A 24913-nucleotide genomic window follows, 5' to 3' on the forward strand; every position below is an offset into this window, starting at 1 on the left:
GCAGAATTTTTGTAGTTGGCAATTCAGTGGGGAGGCAAAAAGATCTGTCTGGGCATCCACATTTTTGCGTTACCATGATGAAGAGTTGTGGATTAAGTTTCCATTCGTGAGTGTCCATGATATTTCTGCTTAGATAGTCTGCCAGAGTATTTTTCTTTCCTGGCAGGAATTGTGCTTGCAGATGAACTTGATAAGTTAGAGCTGTGTTCCACAATGTCATGGCTTGCCTGCATAGGGGATAAGAATGAGGGCCCCTTTGCTTGTTTATGTACCACATTACTGTGGTGTTGTCTGTCTTTAATAGTAAATGTCCTGGATGCAGAAGGTCCCTGAAAGCTGTTAGGGCATTTTGAACAGCCAACATCTCTTTTTGATTGATGTGAAGATGCATTTAGTCTGTGGTCCATTTGCCCTGAATACATTTTCCTGCCATGTGTGCTCCCCAGGCGTAGTCTGAAGCATCTGTTAGTGTCTGCCTGGCTGTGGGAAGAGAGGAAGGCTGACCCTTGTTGAGAAGACATGCCTGTGCCCACCATCGAAACTCCTGTTGTAGGCAGGGAATTATTGGTATTACTGCTTCTAAACTGTGAGAGTGCTGAGTCCAAACACTTTTTATGTACCACTGTAATTTCCTCATATGCAGTCTGGCATATGGAATTAGTAGTATGCAGGATGCCATAAATCCCAGGGCCTGCAGAACTGTTCTTGCAGGGAGATGGGACTTTTTTGCCAATAGTTGAAAATATTGAGTCAGTTGTCCTTGTTTGTCTGGCATGAGATAAGCCATCTGGGCCGTTGTATTTAAGCTGGCACCCAGGAATATTATCTGTTGTGAGGGCACTAGTTTTGACTTCTTTTCGTTTACTGTGCACCCTAGAGAAATTAGCACCCTTTTTACAAACGCCAGATGCTTTAGAAGAATGTCCTTTGTCTCTGCTTGGATGAGGCAGTCATCCAGGTATGGATATATTTGAATTCCTTTTTGTCTGCAAAATGCAATTACTGGTGCCAGGCACTTTGTAAAGACCCTGGGTGCAGTAGATAAGCCAAAGGGCAGTGCAGAGAATTGGTAGTGCATTGTACCAGCTTTGAATCAGAGGTATCTTCTGCAATTGTGTCTGATAGGGACATGCAGGTATGCCTCTGAGGTCTAGAATAACAAGCCAAGCCTTCTTGCCCAGCATGGGAAGAAGCTGCTCTAGTGTTAACATTTTGAATTTTAAGCTGCTGTAGTGTTAACATTTTTAATTTCGGAACATCCAGGTAAGTATTTAGAGTTGAAAGGTCTAGTATGGGTCTCCAGGCTTTGTCCTTTCTGGGGACCAGGAAGAGTCTTGAGTAAAGTCCTTGTTCCTGGTGTGGTACTTTTTGAATAGCTCTCATGTCCATGAGGGCTGATATTTGTTTTTGAGCCTCTGCCCATTGATTATGTGGCAAGTTTGGCATTCCTTTTAGCCTTGGTAAAGTGTGAAAGTGGAACCTGTAACCTTGAGACACAATATTCAGAACTGCCAATTTTGATAAAAAAGTGCTAGTTTTCCCCCTAAGGGTGCTGCCAAAAGGGAAGTGCTTGGCGTATGTAGGGGAAGTCATTGGGACCGTTTCCTATATGGTTGAGATTTGTCCTCACCTCCTTTTGGGGTTGAGGTACCCCACTGTCGTTCTTTGTTAGAGCTTTGGGGCTGAGGATCTGCCTCTTGGGCATCTGTATCTGCCTCTCTGTGGCCTGTCTGACACTGGAAAGGACCATTTTTTGTAGGCTAATTTCTGCTAAATCAAGGTGGCTGTACCTGTAAGAAATCTTTGACCGTTTGCATAGATTTAGCTTTATCCTCCATTTTCTTTAACACCTCTTCTGCCTTAACACCAAACAATGTATCATGCTGTAAAGGAGCATCCAATAATTTTGCCTTAACATGATCAGGTAAACTGTTCTTTTAACCAAGCATGTCTTCGAATCATAAAACCTGTAACTGCGGCTCTACAAGAGGCCTCTAAAGAATCAAAACCACACTGCAGAGTATGTTTTCCCACCTGTTCAACTGCATGCAATAAATCCTGCATTTCTTTATAGTCAGGAGCTTCTGAGCTTGTAAGCATTTTCTGTTTTAACTGAGCCATTAAATATTGTTGGTACTTAAGCATGTGAAACTGAAACTGACAATTTAAAGCCCTTACTGTTAAAGTTGCAGAAGTGTAAACTTTCTTCCCCCATCTATCCAATGTTCTAGAATCTCTGTCAGAGGGGACTGGATTTTTTGCAATGGAAGCCTTAACCCCTTTGGGACCCTGGGAAATGGTTTCTGGGTCAGCAGAAGGGTTTTTATAAAGAAACTTGTGAGAGTCAGGGACTCTATAGTACCTATCTGGTATGGCTGGGTGCAGGGGGCAAAGAATCAAGAGATAAGCTGGATTCAGAGAACACATCATCCACAATATCTAAAACAGGCGGAATAGCAAGGGGCCTGTGCTGAAGCAATAAAAGGAAGTCCCTGAGACTTTTCTTGGATTCTGAATAATCCTGACTTTCCCAATGGAAATGCTCCCTCATGGTATGTAGTTTCCCCAAAAGAGTAATCCTCAGGAGGAGAGGCTGAAGGGATAGATTCTTCAGCATCAGAGTCCTCATAGGGGGGTAGAGAGTATCCCTGGTCTGAAGAGGAATCAGACGAAATGGAAACCTGATCAGAGGAATCAGTCTGTATCCTGCCTAGGCCTTTTCTCAGGAGGGGGATGGGAACCCCTGATTAGAGTAATGAGGTCTTCGGCCATTTTGAGCATCTGTTTCTTGGGCATGGAGGACTGTCCAGGAGAACGCTGTACTTGCTTCTTTAATGGTGCTTTTGTCTTGGCTGTTGCTTTAATGGTAAGTTGTGAAGGTCTGAAATCATCAGAAGCCGATGCCTGCTCAGCGGCTCTGGACCCATCTGAGTGATTAGTTTCCGTAGGCTCAATACCTTGAGTTTCCAGAGGCCTACTTGTCTCCACGTGGGAGTCGGAGGCGGCCTGTGGCTCCGAGGTAGCGGGTGTCAGGGGCTGCGAAAGTGCCTCACTGAGAACCAGCGACTGGCCTAGAAGAGGCTTTGTCGTCTGTTTTGGATCTTGGATGCCTGTCCTTATCCTTGCGTTTTTTATGAATTGCAGTCGTCGGTTGTTCCGACGGCATTGTATAATTGAACCTTCGGCCAAAGTAATGCAAAGTAAAATCAAAACGTCGTTTTATAGTGCGTTTGTTAAATCTGGCACAAAACCGACAACTAGTGATGTCGTGATCAGGGCCTAGGCATGGAATACAGTAAGAGTGGAAGTCCTTATGAGGTATTTGCTTCCCACAAGAAATACAATTATTAACTTTTTCTGACATCGGTCTGAGGCGAGAAAATAAAGTTTCCCCAATGGGGTACTTAGCTTTATTGAAGACTTCGGATCTGAAATTCGACTTCAAAAATCTCAGGAGTCGGCCGACCGGCACTTGCCAACTGCTTTTGCTTCGGGCACTGCGCGGCAAGAAAGACTGAAGAAAATGGCGTTGGATGCATCTTATATACCCCTGGCACACTGATGTCAGGGAAGAAGCGACAGCAACCGACGCCGGACCAAGACTTTGGAAGTCTGGCCGACTTGCGGGACCGCTTGACGGCAGGATAACCCAAGTGTAATGACTGCAGCAGTGTAACACGATCATCGTGGAAAACATTTGCAAGGTTCCTCTATAGGAATGTGCAAGCATATTTTAGGTCCAAGGTGACCACTAAGGCCCTGAGGGGCGATCATGGTAAGAAATTTTTGAAGAGTCAACATTATAAAATTTGGTACCAGTACAGGGACTGATTGAGGTGGACAGGTCAAGAATAGGGTGCCAAGAGCCTTCCTTTCTGGGAACCAGGGATAGCCTGGAGTAGAACCCCTTTCCCTATTTGGTGTTCTGGTACTGGTTCCACTGAGCTCTGAGCACAGATCATGAATTTGAGAAAGGACCTCTCCTCTTTGATTTTGTGGAATATCTGGGTAATCAGAGTATCTTAATGACTCTGAAAGTGAGCCTATAATCATTTGAGATAACTTTCAAAACCCACTTGTCTGAAGTAATGAGGGCCAAATTTTCTTTGAACAGGGATAGCCCTCCTCCTATCTTTTCTGGAGAGGGTGGGAGGCAGGGAGGAGGAGTCTCTGCTGCCCTCTGCCAGGGCTCTGTTGGCCTAGAACTCCCCTGCCTGGGTGTTTCCAAGGACCACTGCCTGGGCCTTTGTGATTGATGCTGCCTTTGAGGCCTTTCCCTCCGGGGTTTTCTTTGCCCACCTTTTGATTGAGGGGGAAAGGGCCAGTGTCTATTGGGAAAATTCCTACTAAACCTAGGAGGCTGAGCTTGGAGAAAGTCATTGGCAGTCAGCATAGATTTTGCTTTATCTTCCATCTTTTTGAGCACAGCCTTAGCTTTAGGTCCAAAGAGGAAGTCCTCATCCAGGGGTGCATCCAGAAGGTTGGATTTGCCATGGTCTGGTAGGGTCTGTTCCCTAAGCAAAGCATGCCTTCTAATCACAGAACAGGATACTGCAGCTCGACTTGAGGGCTCCATAGCATCACAGCCGCAGTGTAATTGTAATAAGTGTCTAGTCACCTGGGAGCTGGAATGGCAAAGGTCTAACAATTCCTTGGAAATGTTCTTGTCCCAGGGAAGATATTCTTTTGTGTCATTTGCTCTAAAATAGTTTGCAGATATTTTTTATCACATGAAACTGGCAGTTAAGGGCTCTCATGGCTAGGGTAGCAGAAGTGTAGATGCTTACCAAACCTATGCTGACTCCTGTTAAGAGTTTCTTTAACTATGGGTCTGAATAAAGTGTACCCATCAAAAGGGGCATTAATGAAGGACATCCTAAGCTTTCTGCAGAGTCAGAGGTGCATCCAGCCATGTCAGCAAATGGCAATACTGGTGCTTGCAGCCACAGCTGTACCATCAGCTGTGTTCGATAACAGTCCCATTGCTACATCTGATAAAGAATGGGAGGGAGGACAGCTGGGAATGCACTGTTTTCTGTACATTTGCCTGGAGCAAAGGTCACTGAAGCAGAAGTCTGTTTCCCCAGACCCTCTATTAGGTGGGATGGACATAGAACTATCTTCTGATTCTGAAGGTCCTTTTGTGGTCACTGCTACAACCACTGCATCTACAGGAGGACCCCTGCTCCAATACATTTTGTCTGTGGGGTTGGACCGAATTTTATCCTGTTTCTTAGAAACAAGCTCTATCACACATCAGGGCTCTTCCATGGCAGTTGTGCAATCAGATCAATGAGTGGAAAAACAGGTAGTACAAGCCAAGAGAAAGATGACCTGGAAACAAAGGCTTCCAAGAACACAGATTTGTCTGGAGAAGGGCCAACTGTGGACCACCCTCTTCTCAGTTTCATCAATTCCAGTATTTCATGTGACATCTCCACAGGGGGATCTTGGGAAGCTTTCACGTTCATCCAAATCCGTGCACTCTGTGACAGACTCTGGCAAAGAGTATAGATGCTTCTGTTTGGATGTCTATTTTTGATTAACTGTCTGAGGGGGAATATCAGAGGGTTCAGAATCAGACTGGGAGCTAACAGCTGGAAACCTGGGGAGCCTGTGGGACAGACTGCCCGTCTGACTGAAGAATGGAGAAATAGAAGCTGATCCAAGCTGGGGTACAAATGGTGCAGACCTTGAAGGGAGTGCCTTTTCCATCAGTATCAAAAGAACCCAATGAAAAGCCTCAAAAGTAGAAGAAGCCATCAGCTCCAGAGGCTCCCTCCTTACCTCATTCAGAATGGAAAACTTGGAACTGATGGGTTTCAATGCAGTGACTGATCTCGGTGCTGAGCTAACTAGTGAAGACGTCCTGAGGGGAATAGATGGCTCCAACAGCTTCAGGGTCAACTCCCCCCCCTCAAGTACTGACACCCAAGCTTCAACTCCAAGACTCTTATGGATCCAAATATGTTTGACCTGAAAGAAGGGAACCAGTCTGCAAAGTTACTTGAACTATCAGCTCTGAAAACGGTGGTTTGGGGCAGGTTGGGCCAGGAACTACTGGCAAAGATGGTAGAACTGGTACCAGAAAAGAACATAATGTATAGTGGTAGATGGACCAGCATTTGGGACATTCCCAGAGGATGGTATCGAAAGAACCCCAAGCTGTAGTTGCATCCCGAGGAATTCTCATTCTATCGACGTCTGGTTCAGTCAAACTCCTCAAAGACTGGGATGACAATGCCACTGATGGTCTGGAGTAGCACTTCTCCTACAGAATAGGAGATTGATATTTGGAGCGGACCAGTTCTGTGAGAAATGTGGCCAAGTGGGAGAAGCATGCCACAGAGTGACCCGTCTGCTGCAAAAGCCTTGGTACATTAGGCTCTGAAGCAGACTGCTGGAAGGACCCAGTGACCTCTTACTGGACTTCTCAGAATCCCCTTTTCTCTATACACTTTCATTCAGATTTCTAGGTCTGGTTTCTTCCTGGCTTTCTTGCCCTTGTTTCTGGGAGATGAAGTGGAAAAGGAAACAGTAGGATAGCAGACTCTTACTGGGAAGGAAGTCCCTTAACTAACAATTTTTCACGCAGAGTCTGTAAAGCTCTAGTACTGAAAGAAGTGCAGGCTTGGCAAGTAGTATCCAAATGGGCTGCCTCTAAACAGTATACACAAGGGAGTGTGGGTCCTAGGTCGGCAGCTTGTGCCCACACTCTTGTGCACTTTTTAAATCCCTGACCGTAAGCCATAAGGAAAAAGATAAAACACCCTAGCACATGCACACCCAATAATGATCAGTAATATGGCTGACTAAACTAGTATACGATCCTTACCTTAAGTACAACTGTATTAAACACTACTAAAAACACTTCTACAAAACACAATATTATCTAAATACCTAAGCTACCTTAAGAAAACACTACAGTTAAATATTTCCTCAACTGCACTGGGCAAAATTCTCTCAATAAGGGAGGATTTGGTATTAGTTTTCAATTAGCAATAGTCACAAAGGATATGCAGAAAAGGAGCCAGTGGATACACGGCTGAACACTTAGGTAGCAAACAAAATCAGAGGTAGTAGAGTGCAGACCAGAGGAATTATCGGTCAGGGAGGTGTCAGACAGAGCCCTGGAACCAAAAAGCATGATTGGCTCTGAGGTTGGAATAAGTCAGCTCTGACAACCCACAGCTAAATTGGACAAAAACAGAACACTGGACTTTTTGGTCAGATTCAGTTTAAAATTCATCAGATACAATGAACACCTATCTCGGCTTGACACCTGAAAACAGGTTTCACAAGCTACATTGCTTACTAACTTACACTTTGTTGTGAAAGGGTCAACTCCAGACCAATGGCCTCTTTTCAGGAAGACCAGAGATGGTATTCATACTTACTAGTTGAAATGTGGTCACAGCACTGTGGAATTTCCCCTAATCTTTTTGAAAAAAGCCACAGGATCTTTTACAACGACCTACATTACCACCAGTTCAGACAGATAGAGCTTTGGTTTAAGGTCTTAAAGGACAGCACATTCAGGAATGCAGCATTCCTCCACTTAAACAGTGCTACAGTATCAGTACTGGGAAAATGGACATGCTCCACCTCAAAAAATCCAAATCCACCAAAACCACTAGAGCAAGCGACTTAAACCTTAGCACGGATATAAATAGGACATGCTGGAGGGATAGATTTATCACTCAGAGACTCCCTATGCTGTGGAATAAAATCCCGGTCCATGTGAGGCAGGGCACCTCGCTGGCTCTGTTCAAGAGAAATCTTGACCTGTGGATGGGAGATCGTAGGTTTACCCCGGGAATCATCTCTGTGTCACTGCTGGACAGAGGCACAACAAACTAATGGGTACAGTATTTTTTCATATAAGGGGTGGCGTAAGCCACAAAACTTTGGGCTAGGTTTATAAATGCCTTAGGGCAGATAGCCTAGTATAAACCTATAAACCTATGAACTACCTGGTGTGGGAATAGAACCCATAGCCTTCTGATCTTTCAAAGCCAAAGGTGAGCAGTACTACCTCTTGAGATAATGAGAAGAAAGAATTAGGGGGAAAAATATTCAGTGCATTGATCACCAAAGGTAATTTTAAAAACACTACTTCCAGCAAAGGAAGCCCAAAACAACTGCTCAGTCCACTTCACTGCCCTTATGGTAAAACCATAACTGTGCTCCAATTGACAAGACTGAACAAAATTCAGAAATAAGCATGCAGACTGCAAAAGTGCACAAGGCTTTTATCAGATTACACTGCACAAGCTGCTGTTTTGCAAAAGTTCTGGTTAATTAGTAGCCACGACTAATTTAAAATGCAGTATTGCAACATAACTTTACTTACCTCTGCACATGTTGGATGTATGCCAATTGTAGAATCCAGCTGCTCCTTTGTGATCCCACACTTCATGGCAGCAGCAAAACCTTGGGTTATTTCACCAGCATTTGGGCCAAGAACATGGAGTCCCACTATGCGCTCCTTTAAACAATCAAATTATACAAATGCAATTCAATTGTCACAAATATGCATAAAGAATTAGATTTTCCAATCTATTTTAGTCTAAAGACACTTTTCTACAGAGTAATCAACCTGCACAACAGCCATAAAAAATGCTCAAGCACCTTTAACTACAGTTCTGTTAGACTACAGGTGACCTAGTGTTTCCATATGCAAAACAAAATCAACTGTGTCTAAGCTAAACGCATTTCTCATCACAGTTAAGTGGTGTTATGCTGCTTCTTTTACTCAAGGACTTAAGACTGAGGGGAGATTCTTTTTTGGTGGGGTGGGGGGGATGACATGTTCCACTCCTAGTACAGGGAAATCCTCCCCATATGCAAATTTTGGTCAGGACACTTCTAGTCTAGCACTTAAAAATCCTGGCTGATTTATTGTTCTTGCAGTTACAATACTACACGCAGAGGCAGATGCACAAAAAGCCTTTTCATTTACTCCACAGTAACACAAAATAGATATGTTTAAATATTTAATCCTTCTCAATAGATGGTCCCAATACATCACAGATACACTTCCAAACTTAAAATGGGAGAAAAACTCTGAAAATCAAATTAATGAAGGAAAAAGACTTGTGTAGAAATACAGTGTAAACAGCATAAACACTATCATTTAAGCTTACCTTGAAAGAATACTTTGCATAGAGTAAAAAGAAGTTTTGTACTTACCATAACGTTCCACGTGAGTTGTTCATCTCGCCTTCATTCTTACAGATGGGTTCAGCTGATCCTCAGCTCCGAGTTGGCCTACTACAAAGTTCGAGGTATTCAGACAGCTCGAGGCAAAGTCCCTATCCTATGATGCACCTAGAGTTACCTCAGATCTTGTTTGCTGCGCATAATACCATGTGTCATTCTATCACTCTAAGAGAAAGCCATAGAAGGGTTAAGCAACCAGGAAGAATCTAGTATCTCGGTCCTCGAAAAACCCTGGAGGGGGTAGGAGGCGAGATGAACAACTCACATGGAATGTTATGATAAGTACATAACTTCTTTATGTGAAGTTGTTCTATCTCACCGTTCAATCTTACAGATGCGTAGCGTCCCAAGCACCATCTTTCTCGGGTGGCTCACGGGAGTATGTTTTTCAGAAAAGTAGACCCAAAAGAGGCCCTGTCAGCTTTGTAATGAATGATAAAAGTATGAGGTCTTGACCAAGTGGCTGCTGCACAAAGGTGGTCTATAGGAAGTCTAGCAGAAAAGGCAGAGGCTGTAAACACTGCTCTGGTAAAATGAGTCTTAATTTTGTGTTGTAAGGACATATTCACAGCTGAATAAACAAAGGTGATACAATCCGATAACCACTTAGTTGTTTTTGCCACTGGCATACCTTTTCTGGAATCTGAAAAGGAAACAAAAAGCTGTTTTGATTTCCTAAACTCTTTTGTTCTATCCAAGTAAAATCTGAGCTGGCTATGAACATCAAGCTTGTGCAGCATATACTTTAAATTGTTGGAGTGTTTGGGGAACACTGGAAAATCTATAATCTGGTTAAGATTAGTTTCAGTACAGACTATGGGCAAAACAGAGGGATTAGTTCACAGTAAGACTGTCAGCATGGAAAATCAAATGAAGAGGCTTTATGGACAAGGCTTGAAGCTCTGACACACTGCGGGCAGAAGTGATGGCTACTAAAAAGTCTTCCATGAGAAATATTTCAAATCCCATGAGGAAGCTGGTTTGAATGGAGGGAGAATAATGTGTGAAAGCATAAAATTTAGATTCCATGGGTTACAAGGGGATTTTACAGGTGGCCTGAAATGAAAAGTCCCTTTGAGAAAGGCTTTGGATAGTTTGTGTGACATTATGTTTAATCCTTCGAACCCAAGGTGAAAATTAGAGATAGCAGCAAGTTGAACCAGAACTGTTGCTGTTGCGGCTCCTTTACTGAAAATCATAGTCAAGAACTCTAATATGGAGGCAATAGGGGCTTGGGTAGGGATCAATGTTATTTTGAGAGGCCCACATGGAAATTTTTTTCCATTTGCTAAGATATAGCTTCCTAGTAGAGGATTTATGAGAAGATATCAGAACCTGCTGCGCTTCCTTTGAAAGGTTATGGAACCTGGCTATGCTGGGAATCAGAGCAGACTAGCTGTCAGTTTCAGGGACCGAAGAGAGGGATGAAGTTCCCCAGAGTGCATCAGATCATCTGGAACTGGGTCCGGGTCCGGATTCCAAGGGTCCTCCAATTGATGAAGTCAAAGGAAGGAGAACCAAATCTGATGAGGCCAATGAGGGGCTATTTGAATGATGGGCCTTCTCAGGGCTTTTGCTTTCTGTAATACTTTGGTATCAAGGGAATGCGTAGAGGAGACCCGGAGGCCAATCGTGTAAGAGTGCATCCCTTGGGGCTTCTCTCGGAGGGGGAATCGCAGCAAAGTAGCTTCTGCATTTTGTGTTCATGTGGTTGGCAAAAAGGTCGCGGCAGGGCTGGCCCCACCTGCGGAAAATTCTCTCCACTATTTCTTTCTTGAGGGACCACTCGTGAGGCAATAAAATTGCTGTGCTCAGCTTGTCTGCTATCACGTTGGAATTCCCCAGGATGTGCGTTGCTAACAGAATGCGCTGGGTGGATGTAGCCTACTGCCATACTCTTAGGGCCTCTCAACAAAATGGGTAGGACCTAATTCCTCCTTGTTTGTTCAAGTACCAGACCACTGACATGTTATCTGTCTGAATTGCAATTATTCCCAGAGGAAGAGAATCCTGGAAGTACTGCAATGCTAGAAGTACCGCTCTCATCTCCAGGACATTGATATGCAGATGTGTCTCCTGTTCGGTCCATGTGCCTTGGGCTGTTCTTCCCTGAAAATGCCCCCCCCCCATCATGGAAGCGTCCGTGATCACTGTGGCAGCTGGTGGGGGTAGAACAAAAGGACGACCTATCGTAACATGGTCAGCCACCACTGAAGATCCTTTTTGCATGTGTGTCATCATTATTAGATGAGACATTGGGAGCTCTTGATAAGACCACTGAGTGAATAACAGCCATTGCAGAATTCACATGTGCATGCGACCCAACGGTATGGTTATTATTGCAGCTGCCATCGTGCTTAACAATTTTAGTACTTCTGATGCTGGAGCCTTGTCTTTGGATATGATATAGTGGACCTGTGGGCGGAGTCGTAAGACTCTTTCTACTGGAAGTCTCAAAGTAGTGGTGGTGGTGTCCAATTCTGCTCTGATAAAAATGGTATGCTGTGATGGTGACAAGGCAGATTTTTTGAGTTTATTGTAATGCCCAGCTGACTGCAGAGAGAAAGAGTGGTGTCCCTGGCTTGTATGAGCTGATGCCTGGAGGTGGCGGTGAGTAGCCCAATAGTCTGGGTACGGAAACACCTGGAATCTTAAATGTCTCAGACCAGCCGCGGCCACTGCCATACATTTGGTGAACACACTGGGCCTGTAGTGAGACCAAAGGGCAGGGCTCGAAATTGGTAATTATTGGCTCCCAGCCGGAAGCGCAGACGAGTCCTGCATGGTCTGGCCATTTTTATGTGGTAGTACGCATCCTGGAGATCTACTGAGCACATCCAATTGTCCTTCCCTAAAAAGGGAAGTATCGACTGAAGCGTGACCATCCGGAACTTCTCTTTCTTTACAGATATGTTTAGTCTGCTGAGGTCCAAAATAGGTCTCCAGTCCCCTATCTTTTTTGGAACTAAAAAGAATCTCGAGTAAATTCCGGATCCTAACTGGTCTGCTGGGACTGGCTGGATGACTTTCTTTGCAACGTTTGGACCTCTACTGTTGCCTGTTCCCTGTAACTGGGTGGAACGTCCGGGATTTTTGTTGTCAATGGAGGGGGGTGTGGTGAAAGGAATGAAATATCCTCTGGAAATTATGCTTTGTACCCAGTTGTCATTTATTTGGAGCCAGGCATCTGGGTACAAAGATAAGCGACCCCCAGACTGCCTCGAGAGTAGGACAGTCGGGCCTCCTTTCAGGAGTGCTGGTAGGGCTTTCCAAAGAACCGATCTCTGTTGCCCTGGTGTTACGGACCCCCTCTACTGCGAGGGCAGCATCTTCCATTATTGCCCCCTCCTCTGCCCCTGGAGGGGGGTTCACCACGTGTCCTGAAAGGCTTCATGGAACCACATCTTTCCTCCCCTTTGACCCTTGGGGTAGGGTCTGGCAGGAGTGGAAAAATGGACTCGGATGGCAGGCAGAGTCTTTCCATCCTGTTCACACATTTTTAAAGTTTCCTTAACTTTGGGCCCGAAAAGGGACGAGCCATCAAAAGGGGTGTTGACAAAGGATGACTTAAAGGGCTCCGAGAAAGAACACAAAAGCATCCAGGAGTGTCTCCTAAGAGCAATTCCTGTACCTGCTGCCCTACACGTTCCATCAGCTGCATTATGAAATGAGGTGCATGGAAGAGTCCACTATGGAATTGAGGGTGGCAAGCTAGGAGGCGACTATCTGAAGCTCCTGCAGCTACTGTACCTGAAGAGCATCTCCAAGCTCTTTTAGGAGAATTCTTTGCAATCCTGTAAAATGGGTGAGATAGTTCAATGAACGCAGAGCAAAAGTCGCTGAACTCTATCTATCCATGATCCTAGAATTGCTGTTAGAAGGATGGATAGAGGAAGAAGTTTCCGAAATCTCCTTTTTGGTGGCTGCCTCCACCACCATGGCATCAACAGGCACTCCCTTCGTAAGAAAGGACTTTTCTTGGGGAGCAGAAATGGATTTATTAGGCCTCCTAGGGACAGACTCCATGGGGTCTGGAGACTCCCACTCCCTTCGTGAGACCAGCTCCATGAGCTCATCGAAGGGCGGAGACACCGAAGAGGTGGAGGGTTGAGACCCGAAAGCCTTCAGGAGAACAGACTCGTCTTCAGTAGAGTTGGTGGACTGCCAGTCACTCCTCTGCCTAAAGCTTTCTAGTATCTCAGCAAATGAGATATCCTCAGAAGGGGACCCTTCTGATTCATCCAAGTCTGTATTGGATGTGAGAGACTCCTGTGGGGAGTCTAAGTGCTTCCTCTTACAGATTCTCTTCCTGAGAACCTCATCAGTGGGAACTTCTGGTGAGGTCTCGGAAGAGCAGGGGCCACCCAATGGGGTTTCCTGAGGCTGTCTCAACACTTAGAATGGATTTGTGAAGCAGAAGTGGACACAGGCACTTTTGGGGAGGAGGTAGTCGGACCTGAAGATGTAGATGTCTTAGGAGGCACAACTCTCTTCTTGGCTTCGAAGGCACCCCTGCTCCGATAAAAAGGGATTGCTGGATCCGAGAAAACCATCACCCCCGGCAGCGGGGCAGTGGGCTCCAAACCAGAGGTAGGAACCGAACTCATACGAGCCAAAGCACCGAGAGGCCAAGTCGGAACAGACTTGTCAGTCTGACTATCTTCCCCGGACCCAACCGGAGAGTGTCGGCTCCTAGACTCCTCGATTGGAGCAGAGGACGTCCGAGTAAACGGAACAGATGATAATGGAACAGGCATCAGCTCCGAAGGCTCAACAATCAACAAGTCTGACTCCTCCAGGTCCGAAGGACCAGCATGGCTCGGAGGAGGAAGTGAAGTAGATGGTAATACAGTCTTCAGTTCTGAAACCGCTTAGAGGTTAGAGCTGACAAAATTTTTGCAAATGCTGGTGCCTGTAGCAACTTCTGCACCACACAATCCACATCCAAATCGGAAAGGCTAATCAAGGACAGAGATGAATGGCTCAACGGGGGCACTGATTGAAGGAAGGGCGCTTAAAGTACCTTGGCTACCGGCTCCAGGACTGGGGACCGGCTCCGAAAAGACAAGACGCTCGTCTCAGAGGGCTGTGGAGCTGACTTCGGAAGTTAAAAAAAAAAAAAAAAAAAAAAAAAACTTTGAAGTAGTAGACGCCTTAGAAGACTGAGGATTTGCTAGACATGTCCTGGTCACTCAAAGCTTCTCGAAAAGACAGTTTGACTAATCCTCTGTCAATTAACTTTCTCTTTCTCTCCTGAAGAACCCTAGAAGAGAAGGAATGACAAATGGAGCAGCTTTCCTGAAGGTGCAATGCTCCCAAACAGTAAACACAATTTACATGGCCATCAGTGACAGACATTTTCTGTCCACATTTTGGACATTTCTTAAACCCTGATTAAAGATGTTTATCCTTGTCCTGGTCAGCCATACTGGAACACGCAGTCTCAAGAAAGGGTACTGTAATGAACAAGACACACCCAAAAAACTATCAAATAAGCCCTTTAAAACTATGGGCTAAATATACTGTTACACACACACACACACACACACACACACACACACACACACACACACACACACACACACACACACACACACACACACACACACACACACACACACACAATAACTATTTATCTAAGCACTCGAATATCTATATATCTAAATATGTCAAAAGGCTGTGACAGAAAAAGTCACTATTCAAAGGCACACAACTACTAATTAAACTACAGTAAAGATATAACAAGGCCTATAATAAAAACGAGGCCAGAGAGCTAAAATCTAGCTAAGAAAAAGGCACACCAAGGAAAGGGAATACACACAATAAGCTGTAAGAGTTAAGCTAAATCTAAAATCGAGAAATATCAAAATATTTAGATAAACTTGTAGAAAAAAGTTTACCGGTCTGAGCTATGAGAGGAACCTCCGATCTATTGCAGCGGCAAACTAGATCTGAAGTAACCCTAGGTGCATCACGGGATAGGGACTTGGCCTTGAGCTGTCTAAAGACCTCAAGCTTTGTAGTAGGCTGACTCAGAGCAGAGGATTGGCTCCGAACCCATCTGTAAGAATGAATGGCGAGACAGAACAACTTCACATCTATTGTTTCCTATTCTGGTACCTTTCTTTAGGCAGTCCTTGTAATTTCTACTTTCGGCACTGGGAAGTTTTGGGGTGGGGGTATTTAATGTCATGCCATCTTCTGGCAAGAAAATATAATCAAGTACTTCTTATGAAGAACTCCCAGACACAAAGGGAAGTTGAAAAGCTCTCACTGCAAGAAAGTCTTCACAAATATTAGCTGACAAGGAGTATACATCTGTTGCATCTAATCTAAAAAAAATTCTCTTCGGTGAGTAGCTGCCTGCTCCAATAAATGGAATTTGTAGTAGTTCTCGTTTATAGTTCACTGATATAACAGCTGGAGCATCACACACTCTTAGCAATCTCAATGTTAAGAATGGCACTGTATTATACAATGTCCTTCTATTCATATGCTGCAGTATTCATCATATATGGGAGTTCGCCTCCGACTAACTCGTACGTCTGGGCCAGCATACAAAAGACTACATGCTACTACTAGGTACATGCAACTTCACACATCTTCACTCATACGTCGGCCATAAAGGGATGTCTGGTATAAAGCAGACATCAGCACGCAACAACCTCAGAACTTTTCTGACACCTGTCCGATTGCCTGCTCCAGACATTCACTTACCAGATTAGTGTTGAGCAGTGGTTCAGAAAAGTACCCCGTTGGGGTTTTTCCATTTCTATTTTCTTGCTTTTGGCTTCTGCTTTATTGTGGGGTGATTTTATTTCAGCTAGGGAGGGCAAGTGTCAGTGTGGAAGGCAGATTCCACATAAAGATGCCCATGACCTTTGTTTTGTCTAGGCCCAGACCATGACCATAACATCTGTGATATTTGTAAATTGTTCATCCCCAAAATTCTAAGGAGCTGTCTAACTTTGCTTACATTGTACTTAGAGAACAAGTGTCTTAAGCACCTAGCACTGGAGATGGAGGTGACGTAGTGTCCTTCGGACGAAGGCCATGAAATCTCGGTCTCATCTGCCAGCTGTGCCCTCTCTCTTGGGCATCTCTGCCAAGGCCAATGTAGGCCCGGAGGTAGATTAATGATATGTGCGCCTGTGTGACTTCCACTAAAAATAATTATCTGCTGCTTTTAATGTTTCCTGCACTAAGTGGCTCTCCTGATTACAGAATTACTTCATGTATTTTAGTCTTGTTCATATGTGAATACATTTCAGCATTAACAGCATGATAAGGTCATATTACTTATCTAATCAGAATCTTACTTGGCAACAGGATACCAAGTGTTACAATACTGGTAATTCTTTCTGCATTAGTTTAATTTAACATAACTACTTACTGGCTTCATATTAAAGAAATACCTGCTGAGAATTTTCTAACAAGATGACTCAATATCTTCTGGTTTAAAAATCAACCCCAAAAAATGTAGGGTCTATGTTAAATCATCGAACGCTTAAAGTGAACGATGATTTGTCAAACACATGTAAGCAAAAGGATACAATCTCGAATGCTTAGAACGATTTTTTTCCATGGGAAAAAAATTGCTGTTCCACAAAAAAAAAAAAAAAAAAATTTTTTTAAACATTACATAAAGTACCCCCTACTTAAATAGACCAACTCCGAGACGGCACTACAGTAACGAAAATGGCAAAGTAACGGAAGCGGCCAAGCAAATTCTTTTCCTGGGAAATAATTTGCTTATATGCCATTTTGTTATTTTGCCCTTTCGTGCTTTCAAGTTTGATCAAGACACATTCAAAAGAATGCGTCTTAGATCATTTAATAGGAAGCCAAAAATGTATGCATTTGCTGACTGAAAACATGCCTGACACTTGTATCAAACTGCCCTTCAGAATTGATCTATGCTGCTCTAGTTTATCTCATTCTTAAAGTTTATAGTATCAACAAAGTTGACTACTTGGGCCTTGTCTATGGCATGTTGTTCCATATTTTAAATTTTTTAAATGTGCATACATATTACATTTTTGTAATTTACTGTACTGGTTTTAGATTTTGCATACATTATACTTTTCACTAATACTGTGGAAATACTTTGTATATATTCTGCATCAAATACAATACTTTAAAATTTACTATATGCAGTTTGGGGAAAAACTGACATACTCGGTGACTGAGACTAGGCTGAGAAGGAGCTGCATTCTTGTGCTGGTCACAAACTCCTTCTTGGGTAAGGTGCAATGCTACAACTGTGTGCTTTCTTTAAAAGTCTGTTTCAGTTCATGAATTTCAAGGCTAAAGTGGTATAGCTCAAGAAACAGACAAATGTCCTCTCCATGCTCTTGCAGCTCTTCCAAACTCTATCTCACTTTGGAAACAAACCGCTCTAAAGAACGGGCCTCCTCCTGAGCTCATAAGGACAGCCTGACTCCTTAGCTAAAACATCTATGGAGTACTGCTTTGGTTCCAGTTGCCCAGTCATTCAAGGACAACACTAAGACAGTTGGCAATTTAGCATCCAGAAAGATGCACCTAACTGCTGGCTCATCACTTAGCAGTTATGTCAAGGAAATGCAAGATGACAATCATGAGACTAAATTAGGTTACTTACCGTCTTGCATGAAATTACACATTAGTAGGGGGAATTTAAATTTAATACGGGTTACAACTTTAACATATACCTTCTGTAAAGCTACTTCATGTGACATTGTCTGCAAAGGAGGCTAGCACTTCACATAACACCCCAATTTAGAAATGATGGGAGGAGGGGATAAGGTACAACCCCACCCCCCTTTACAACAAAAAACTGCAGTCTGCAGATTTTGAACAAGGAATGTGCTTAACCTCAAGAAGCATTTGATAATGTTACACATACAACCTATTCACACTGCAGCATGCACACTTGCCAGATAACTTCCACTGTTTTAGTAAATGACTATATGCATGACATTATTTTACAGTAAATACCAATTTATTCAAACATTTCTCTTTAATGCAACCATTCACACTTCTTTACTCTAGGGTAACAAAATGAAAATGAGAAATATCAAACTGGGATTAAATGGAGAACTATGCATGTGCAACACCTTGTACACATCCTGTGCCACACTAAACCTAGATCATACCTAGGCCATATTCATTTATACTGACTCCATTAAGTCAAAGTATGACTGACGTTTGTGAAATTCGTATCGTTTCAAATCTTCGAAGATCACTTGTACATTTTACTGCAAACAACCATTGGTGTAGGCCATTATATAATCCCACACAAAGTTAGAAAAAAAAAAAACTTTAAATGACTGGAAAAATACAGCAGTAGGAAAATGTTTAAACTTACCCTATCTAGTTTATTGCAGATAATTTTTGAATAGCATGAGTTATTGCTTCCACCCGGAACAGTCCATTCTAGAGGCCAAAAGTTACTATGATAAACCTATACAAATGACAAAGACATGATCAAATTCAAAACAAGAAAACAATTTTTGCTGCATCACACCTGTCTATGAAGTGTTAAATCATCTTGGTAAATTATGCACACATTAAGCAATCTGATCAAAGAATGTATTTAACAAAGGACATCTCTGAAATTACATGCTCTTTTTCAAAGCTGTGCCAGACAAACAGTTTGAATGTTGTTGCAAGCACCCAATGGCAGATCAAAAGTACTCTGGGTGTCAAGTAATGGCCACCCCTCACACACTTTTTGTCGGTGGGACCATTAATAAATGCACATGTTCATTTAGATTCACCTTCCTGATTTACCATTGAACTACCATCATAGTTTGCAAATGCTCATACCCAATTATAGCCCACTTGACTGTGTACATCTAAAATGTCAGACAGATAAAAAATGGCCACAGTAGAATATCTGAACCTGCTTTACAGAAATGCACTGATAGCACCACTGTTGACAGTATACCTAAAATTGTGGACACAATGTATTTCAGGTTTGTTTCATACAAGCATGTATTAGCCCAGGTATTCCAACTTGTTTCACATAAACTCACTCTAGACATTCAAAGCTAGTCTGTTTAAACTGATCAAAAAACAAGGCGGCAAGTTACTTTCATCCACAGACATCCCTGACATCCATCAGTTGCAGCCATTTTGCCATGTAAACATGATCTGACTTTGGTGAAAAATACCTTTCAACCTCTTACAGCAAGAGTCAAGACAAAGCCAAAATGTAAAGAGACAAAGGCCCAGAATTAGGGATAGATATTAAATATTACTAAAATACTTAAACATTGTTAGCATAAAACTTATGCATTAGTATGCATTTTCTGAAGAAACTAAATCAGAAACTCAAATGTTTGTCATTTACTGACTGCAGTCCTCAATGATTTACCAGAAAAAAACCCACAACTTTATGAGGAACACATCAAAATGATGCCAGGTCATGCTCATTCACCAAAATTAGGGACATTTTTAACTTGGTTTTACACACATTATCCAAAGCTTATTTCATTAAAATACACACTACCATGTAAAGCAAGGCTGGAAGCTGAACAAATCACAAAAGGATGCATTATTTTCATCTACAGCCAGCTCCTCCCCCATTTAATGATGGCAATTCCAATGATTTAGTAGAACCATTACTTTTTTTGTGAGGCACAGACCAAAACTAAGACAAACTAAGTGACACTGTGCAAAATAATGAACGGTTTAAAACTGGTTTCACACACAGTGCCCAGAGTGTAAATATTGCAGCTTATTTCATACACACACACAAATCCTGTAAAGCCAGACTGTAACCTGGGCAAACAACAAGAGGGCAAGTTATAGCTCAAAAATATTAGACAAAGACAAGAACCATTCTGTGAAAATCATGGACAGTTTCAAATTTCTTTCACACAAAGATTGGCTACAGAATAAGTATCCCAATTTCACAGAAATACACACTAGCCCAGCCCATAATGCCACACTTTATAGATAGCAAATTAACAGGGCAAGTATTACCCACGGCACAACTAGCTACCCCTCCCAAAAGAGAATAAACACTGCCGTTTTTCATAAAAATGTACACTAGGCCCCTAATACCAGGCTTTAAACTTAGAAATGTAGAGTGGAAGTTACTTTAATCCACAGCACAGCTACCCCCCCCCCAAAAAAAAAAAAAAAAAAAAAAACAGAGCGAGAAAACTGACAAATTTCAATTTATGTCGCACACATGCCAAACACACTGTGCTTTAATGCTAGGCTTTAAACTGAGCAAATGAAAAACACAAAGTACTTTGATACACAGCACAGCTATCCCCCTACAAATAATCTAGCTACCTGTCAGTATTAAAAAAAAATACTAATCCTCACTCCACTAAAGCCCAAGCCAACCAGATACACCTTTAATACACATGCAGCCTTTCTCTCTGCTGCTGCCCCAATAAACCACAGGAGGTCAATGAACAGAAACATGCTGCACTTTAGATAGCTTCACTACAACTGTGGGCACTTCTGCTTTTAGATTAGAAGAACTTCACTGGCTCTTGCTGCACATGTGCAAATGACATGCATAGTAAGTATATAAGGGTAAACATTCTCACAAATGACATGCATAGTAAGTATATAAGGGTAAACATTCTCAGTGCTTATAAGATTGAGATCTTAACTGACAATAAATAAAAGTTATATGCTTAAAATAATGCTATATCTGTGTTGATTGCTTCCATCCTTCATCAGCAGATAAGTAATAAGATCAGTGTCTGATCCAACTTCGGCCACACAGTTTGGATTCAAAGCTCAGGCTTCCCCCCTTACCCATAATGCCCTGTAATGTGAGTTACCTCAGATCTAGTTTGCCCATACCATAAAAATTTTTAGTCCCTTTTACAGAAAAAAAAACCTCTACACCTCACAGAATGAGCCTACTTTCAAACCTAGAGCTTAAATGTACAGGACCAAGCCAAGGGAGCCATCAATGCAGTTATTCTGGGAGCAAAAGATAAAACAACTGAATGGAGGAAGGAAAGGGGAAAGTTGAGGAAAGAGGGAAACAAATACAGATCTACTGTTATGGTAAGTACATAACTGTCATATCGGATGCTCTCTCTTCTGTCCTTTACTCAATAGATGGAACACAGTCCTCAGCTACTATCAAACTTGGAAGGACTAATGGAAGGATATTCTGGAGGACAGCTGAACCAAAGGAAGCACTAGACCTGGAATATAAACTCATCTTGTAATAGGAAATGAAGGTATGGACATTGGACAAAGTAGCTGCAGCACAAATTAAATGACACTCTAGAGAAGGCAGTGAAGGGAGCCACTGACCTTGTCACGTGAGCCTTAGGAAGTTTAGGTAAAGACAGCCCTTTCTTTCTGTAGACATGGGAAACAGAATCAGATAACCATTGAGAAAATGTCATTTTAGACACCCCCTTTTCCCACTTTGCCTGAGGAAAAGACAAATTGTTCAGTCTTTCCAATCTTTTTAGTGTGATGCAAGTAAAAATGAAGTTGACTGTGCACATCCAGCAGGTGTAACATGTATTCTCGCTTGGTGACGAATTTTATGAAGAATGACAGACTAAGATGATTAAGAAGCCACTCAGTACTTGTGGAAGATGAAATAAGAAGGCTTACAAGAAAGGGCGTGCAATTCAAACCCTCCTATAGTAGAGGGGACTGCCACCAAAAATTAAATTTTCAAAGCTAGACATTTTAAATCAACTTTCACTGCAGGTTCAAAAAGGGATCTAGTCAAGGCATGGTAAGAGAATGATAATATCAAAGGACATACAGGACCCCTAAAATAGGGACAGAGCAACTTGGGAGGCGCTCTCCAACATGAAAATTGGAAAAGACTGCCAAATGAACCCTGATAGTAGAGTAGCAAGCTCCACTATGGAAGAGAGATGCCAGTAAGTCCAAGATCACCAAAGGGGCTGCGCAGATGGAAAATAAATCTTTCTGGTAGAAGATACATGTGCATAGGTCTGAATGTAAATGACTTTGGAAGAAAGCCTGGACTGTCTAGCTATCATCAGAACTGGAGAAATCATTTAGTCAAATTGAGGGCTTGAATGTCCGGGAAAGGCAATCTGGATGGCTGAGAGAAAATATGGAAGCATGGTCCAGCACCAGATGAAGGTGATCAGATGACATTAAAGGAAGGGAAAAGCACACGTCAGGGCCAGCAGGGTGCAGCGAGTATCACCATAGCTTTCCTCACCACTGCTTTCTGTATAAACTTTGGGATGAGATGGGTATGGGAAAAGCAGACAGGAGGATTCCCCCCCCCCCCCAAAGTGAGAGTCAGAACATCTATCAGTGACTACCCTTCCTGGGGCATTAAAGCAAAGTACCTGCCACATTAGGTGCTGCAGGAGGAGGCAGACAGTGCAACACGGTTGGCCCCAGTGTCTGAAAACTATTCGTCACTGTCGGGTTGAGGAACCACTCATGAGGGAGGAAGACAGACAGTGGACTTCCCCGGTATGTGGGTTGCTATCAGAAAGCAATAAGAAGACACCACCCATTGCTAAACCCTTATGGCTTCAACACAAGTGGTAAGATTATACCCCTTCACCCCCTTTGTTGATGACTACTGACACAGTCAGTCTGAATATATATAATATACCTGCGGGGAGGGGGTCCTGGAAGGCTTGCAATGCTAGGACTACCCTCATCTCCAGGATACTGATGTGAAAGACTCTTTCCCAGGAAAGGCTGCCCCCCCCCCCCAACACACAAAAGCTAGGAAGGGGTCACTGCAGGCTGGAGAGAAGGTACAACAAAAGGTCGACCTTGAGAAAGTTGGATTCTAGTCGCTACAGAATGAATCTCATAGGGTGACATCTGACTGACAATTGTGCTGACTGAGTCCACTGGAGCACCATCATGTGGTATCTGGCAAGGGGAAGTGATGGTGGTTGCCATCGAACTGAGGAGATGCAAAAATCAATTGTGCTGACGGCTTCTGACAGGAAAGAACAGCTATTGCACATCTGTGGAGTGTAACAATCCCAGATTCTGGAAGTCCGTCTTTTTGAGTATTCATGGTCAGGTGAGCTGCAATGAATTCTGTAGCCTGGACTGGTTGAAGTTTGGATTTGGCTATGTTCACAGTTATACTCAGCTGTGTTCAAAGCTAGAGAAAGGATTTCCAGGCCTGGATCTTGTAAAATTCTCAGTGGTGGTGGAACCAGTCATTAACGTATTGGAACATTCAGAACCCCAGCAGTCTGGGATGAGTGCAACCATTGCCCTGTACTTGAACAACCAGGGGCTGGTAGTTAGACCAAACACGGCTCTGATCCAGAAATGACTGGCACACAGCTGGAAGCAGAAAAAAATTTCTGGTGTGTCTGTCCATCTTTACATAGTGGTATATATCGTAAAAAAATCTATCGAGCACATCCAATCATCCTCCTTCAGCAGTGGCAGACTAGATTGTACCATGACCTTCCAGATTTTATTGTATGTTTCATGTACTTGTATGGATGACTGTGATCCAAAATGGGTCCAAAGTCCCTGTTTTACTTTGGCACCAAAAAGAACCTTGAGTAAACTCCACATTCTTCCTGGTTTGGGGGAGGGTGGGACTTCCTGGAAGACTATTGTCTATTTTTTTTTTTTTTAATTTCTAGTGGTGCTGCAAAGGTCGAATAAAGAAAAGTTTTCTTGAGTGAGGGAGGTATGAAAGGGGATGTTACAGCCTCTGGTTATAATCCTCTGCACCCAAACATCCTAAGTGACTGATGTCCGGGCTGTGGGATGCAGGGATAAACACCCCCCCCTGACCACCTCCAAAGTGCAGCAGTCAGGCAAATGTTCAAGAATGCTGCTAAGGTTGACTGGAGAAAGGAACCCAAAAGCCCTGGATTGTGGACCACCTTAGAGATCAGATCCAACCATCTCGTCTGCTGGAGGGACCACCCAAGTTGGTTCAGCCTCAAAAGCCTTGAGAAATATTGACCTCTTCTGGGATAGAGTTTTGGAGTACCATGCCCTTTTCTGTCTAAGCAGCTTCAGGACTTTTCCAAATGAGACATCCTTAAAGGGGATTCGGGGAAACCCCTAACCCTCATTATCTTCAGTTAAGGACACCTGTGGAGAGTCTACATACTTCCTTTTGCACAGCGAGTGTTCTCGGGAGGACTTTGAAGCAAAATGGGAATCCTCAATGTGGAGGGTCTCACTGCTATGAGAGGCTGGCTGGCCCAATAGAAAGTGTAGGATCAGGACAAGACCCAAGGAACTCGTGTCGGGGAGGAACAGATCTGATCAGAAAAGGAAGTCTGCTCCATAAAGAGAAAGTACTCTCTCAAAAGCAGTATCAAGACTGGATCAGAGACCCTTCCTGTAGGAGCAGCAGCTTCTAACATGGACTGGTCTCGAAGTCCATTTTGACTCTGCCCTAAGCAGATGCTGGGTCTGAGCACTCTACCACTAAAGCTCCTAAGGAAATGGATGGCTCCAAAAGCTTCATAGTCAAGCCAGCCCCCCCTGGGTCTGACAGACACCTCTGAGATCTGTCAGGAGCTAAGCCAATTGGGTACTGATAGGATCAGAGATGTGTTTGGGGTCAATGAAGACCAGGTCTTTGGATCAAACAGACAAACCTTGGGAAACAGGGAAGGAGCAATACAGATTAGGGGTTGGCAGACACCCACGGTTCCGGCTGTATTCAGAGCGGGGAGAACCCTTGACTGGATTTCGATCCAGAGCAACTTTCTCATCG

At 43.3% G+C, this 24913-nt stretch overlaps 1 protein-coding gene across 1 annotated transcript in view; it reads right to left on the minus strand.

Annotated features, from left to right (window-relative positions):
- The window catches only part of TXNRD3 (thioredoxin reductase 3), a 708837-nt gene that overhangs the window by 49094 nt on the left and 634830 nt on the right, over positions 1-24913 (minus strand). Inside the window, exons 15-16 of the mRNA XM_044078410.1 lie at positions 18572-18667; positions 8354-8488 (exon numbers count right to left, since the gene is read on the minus strand). Of these exons, the coding sequence (XP_043934345.1) occupies positions 8354-8488; positions 18572-18667 (231 nt within the window). The remainder of the gene's footprint in view (positions 1-8353; positions 8489-18571; positions 18668-24913) is intronic.

This window comes from Protopterus annectens, chromosome 7.part0, assembly GCF_019279795.1.
Source record: "Protopterus annectens isolate FY-2018-M chromosome 7.part0, PAN1.0, whole genome shotgun sequence".
Taxonomy (NCBI): domain Eukaryota; kingdom Metazoa; phylum Chordata; order Ceratodontiformes; family Protopteridae; genus Protopterus; species Protopterus annectens.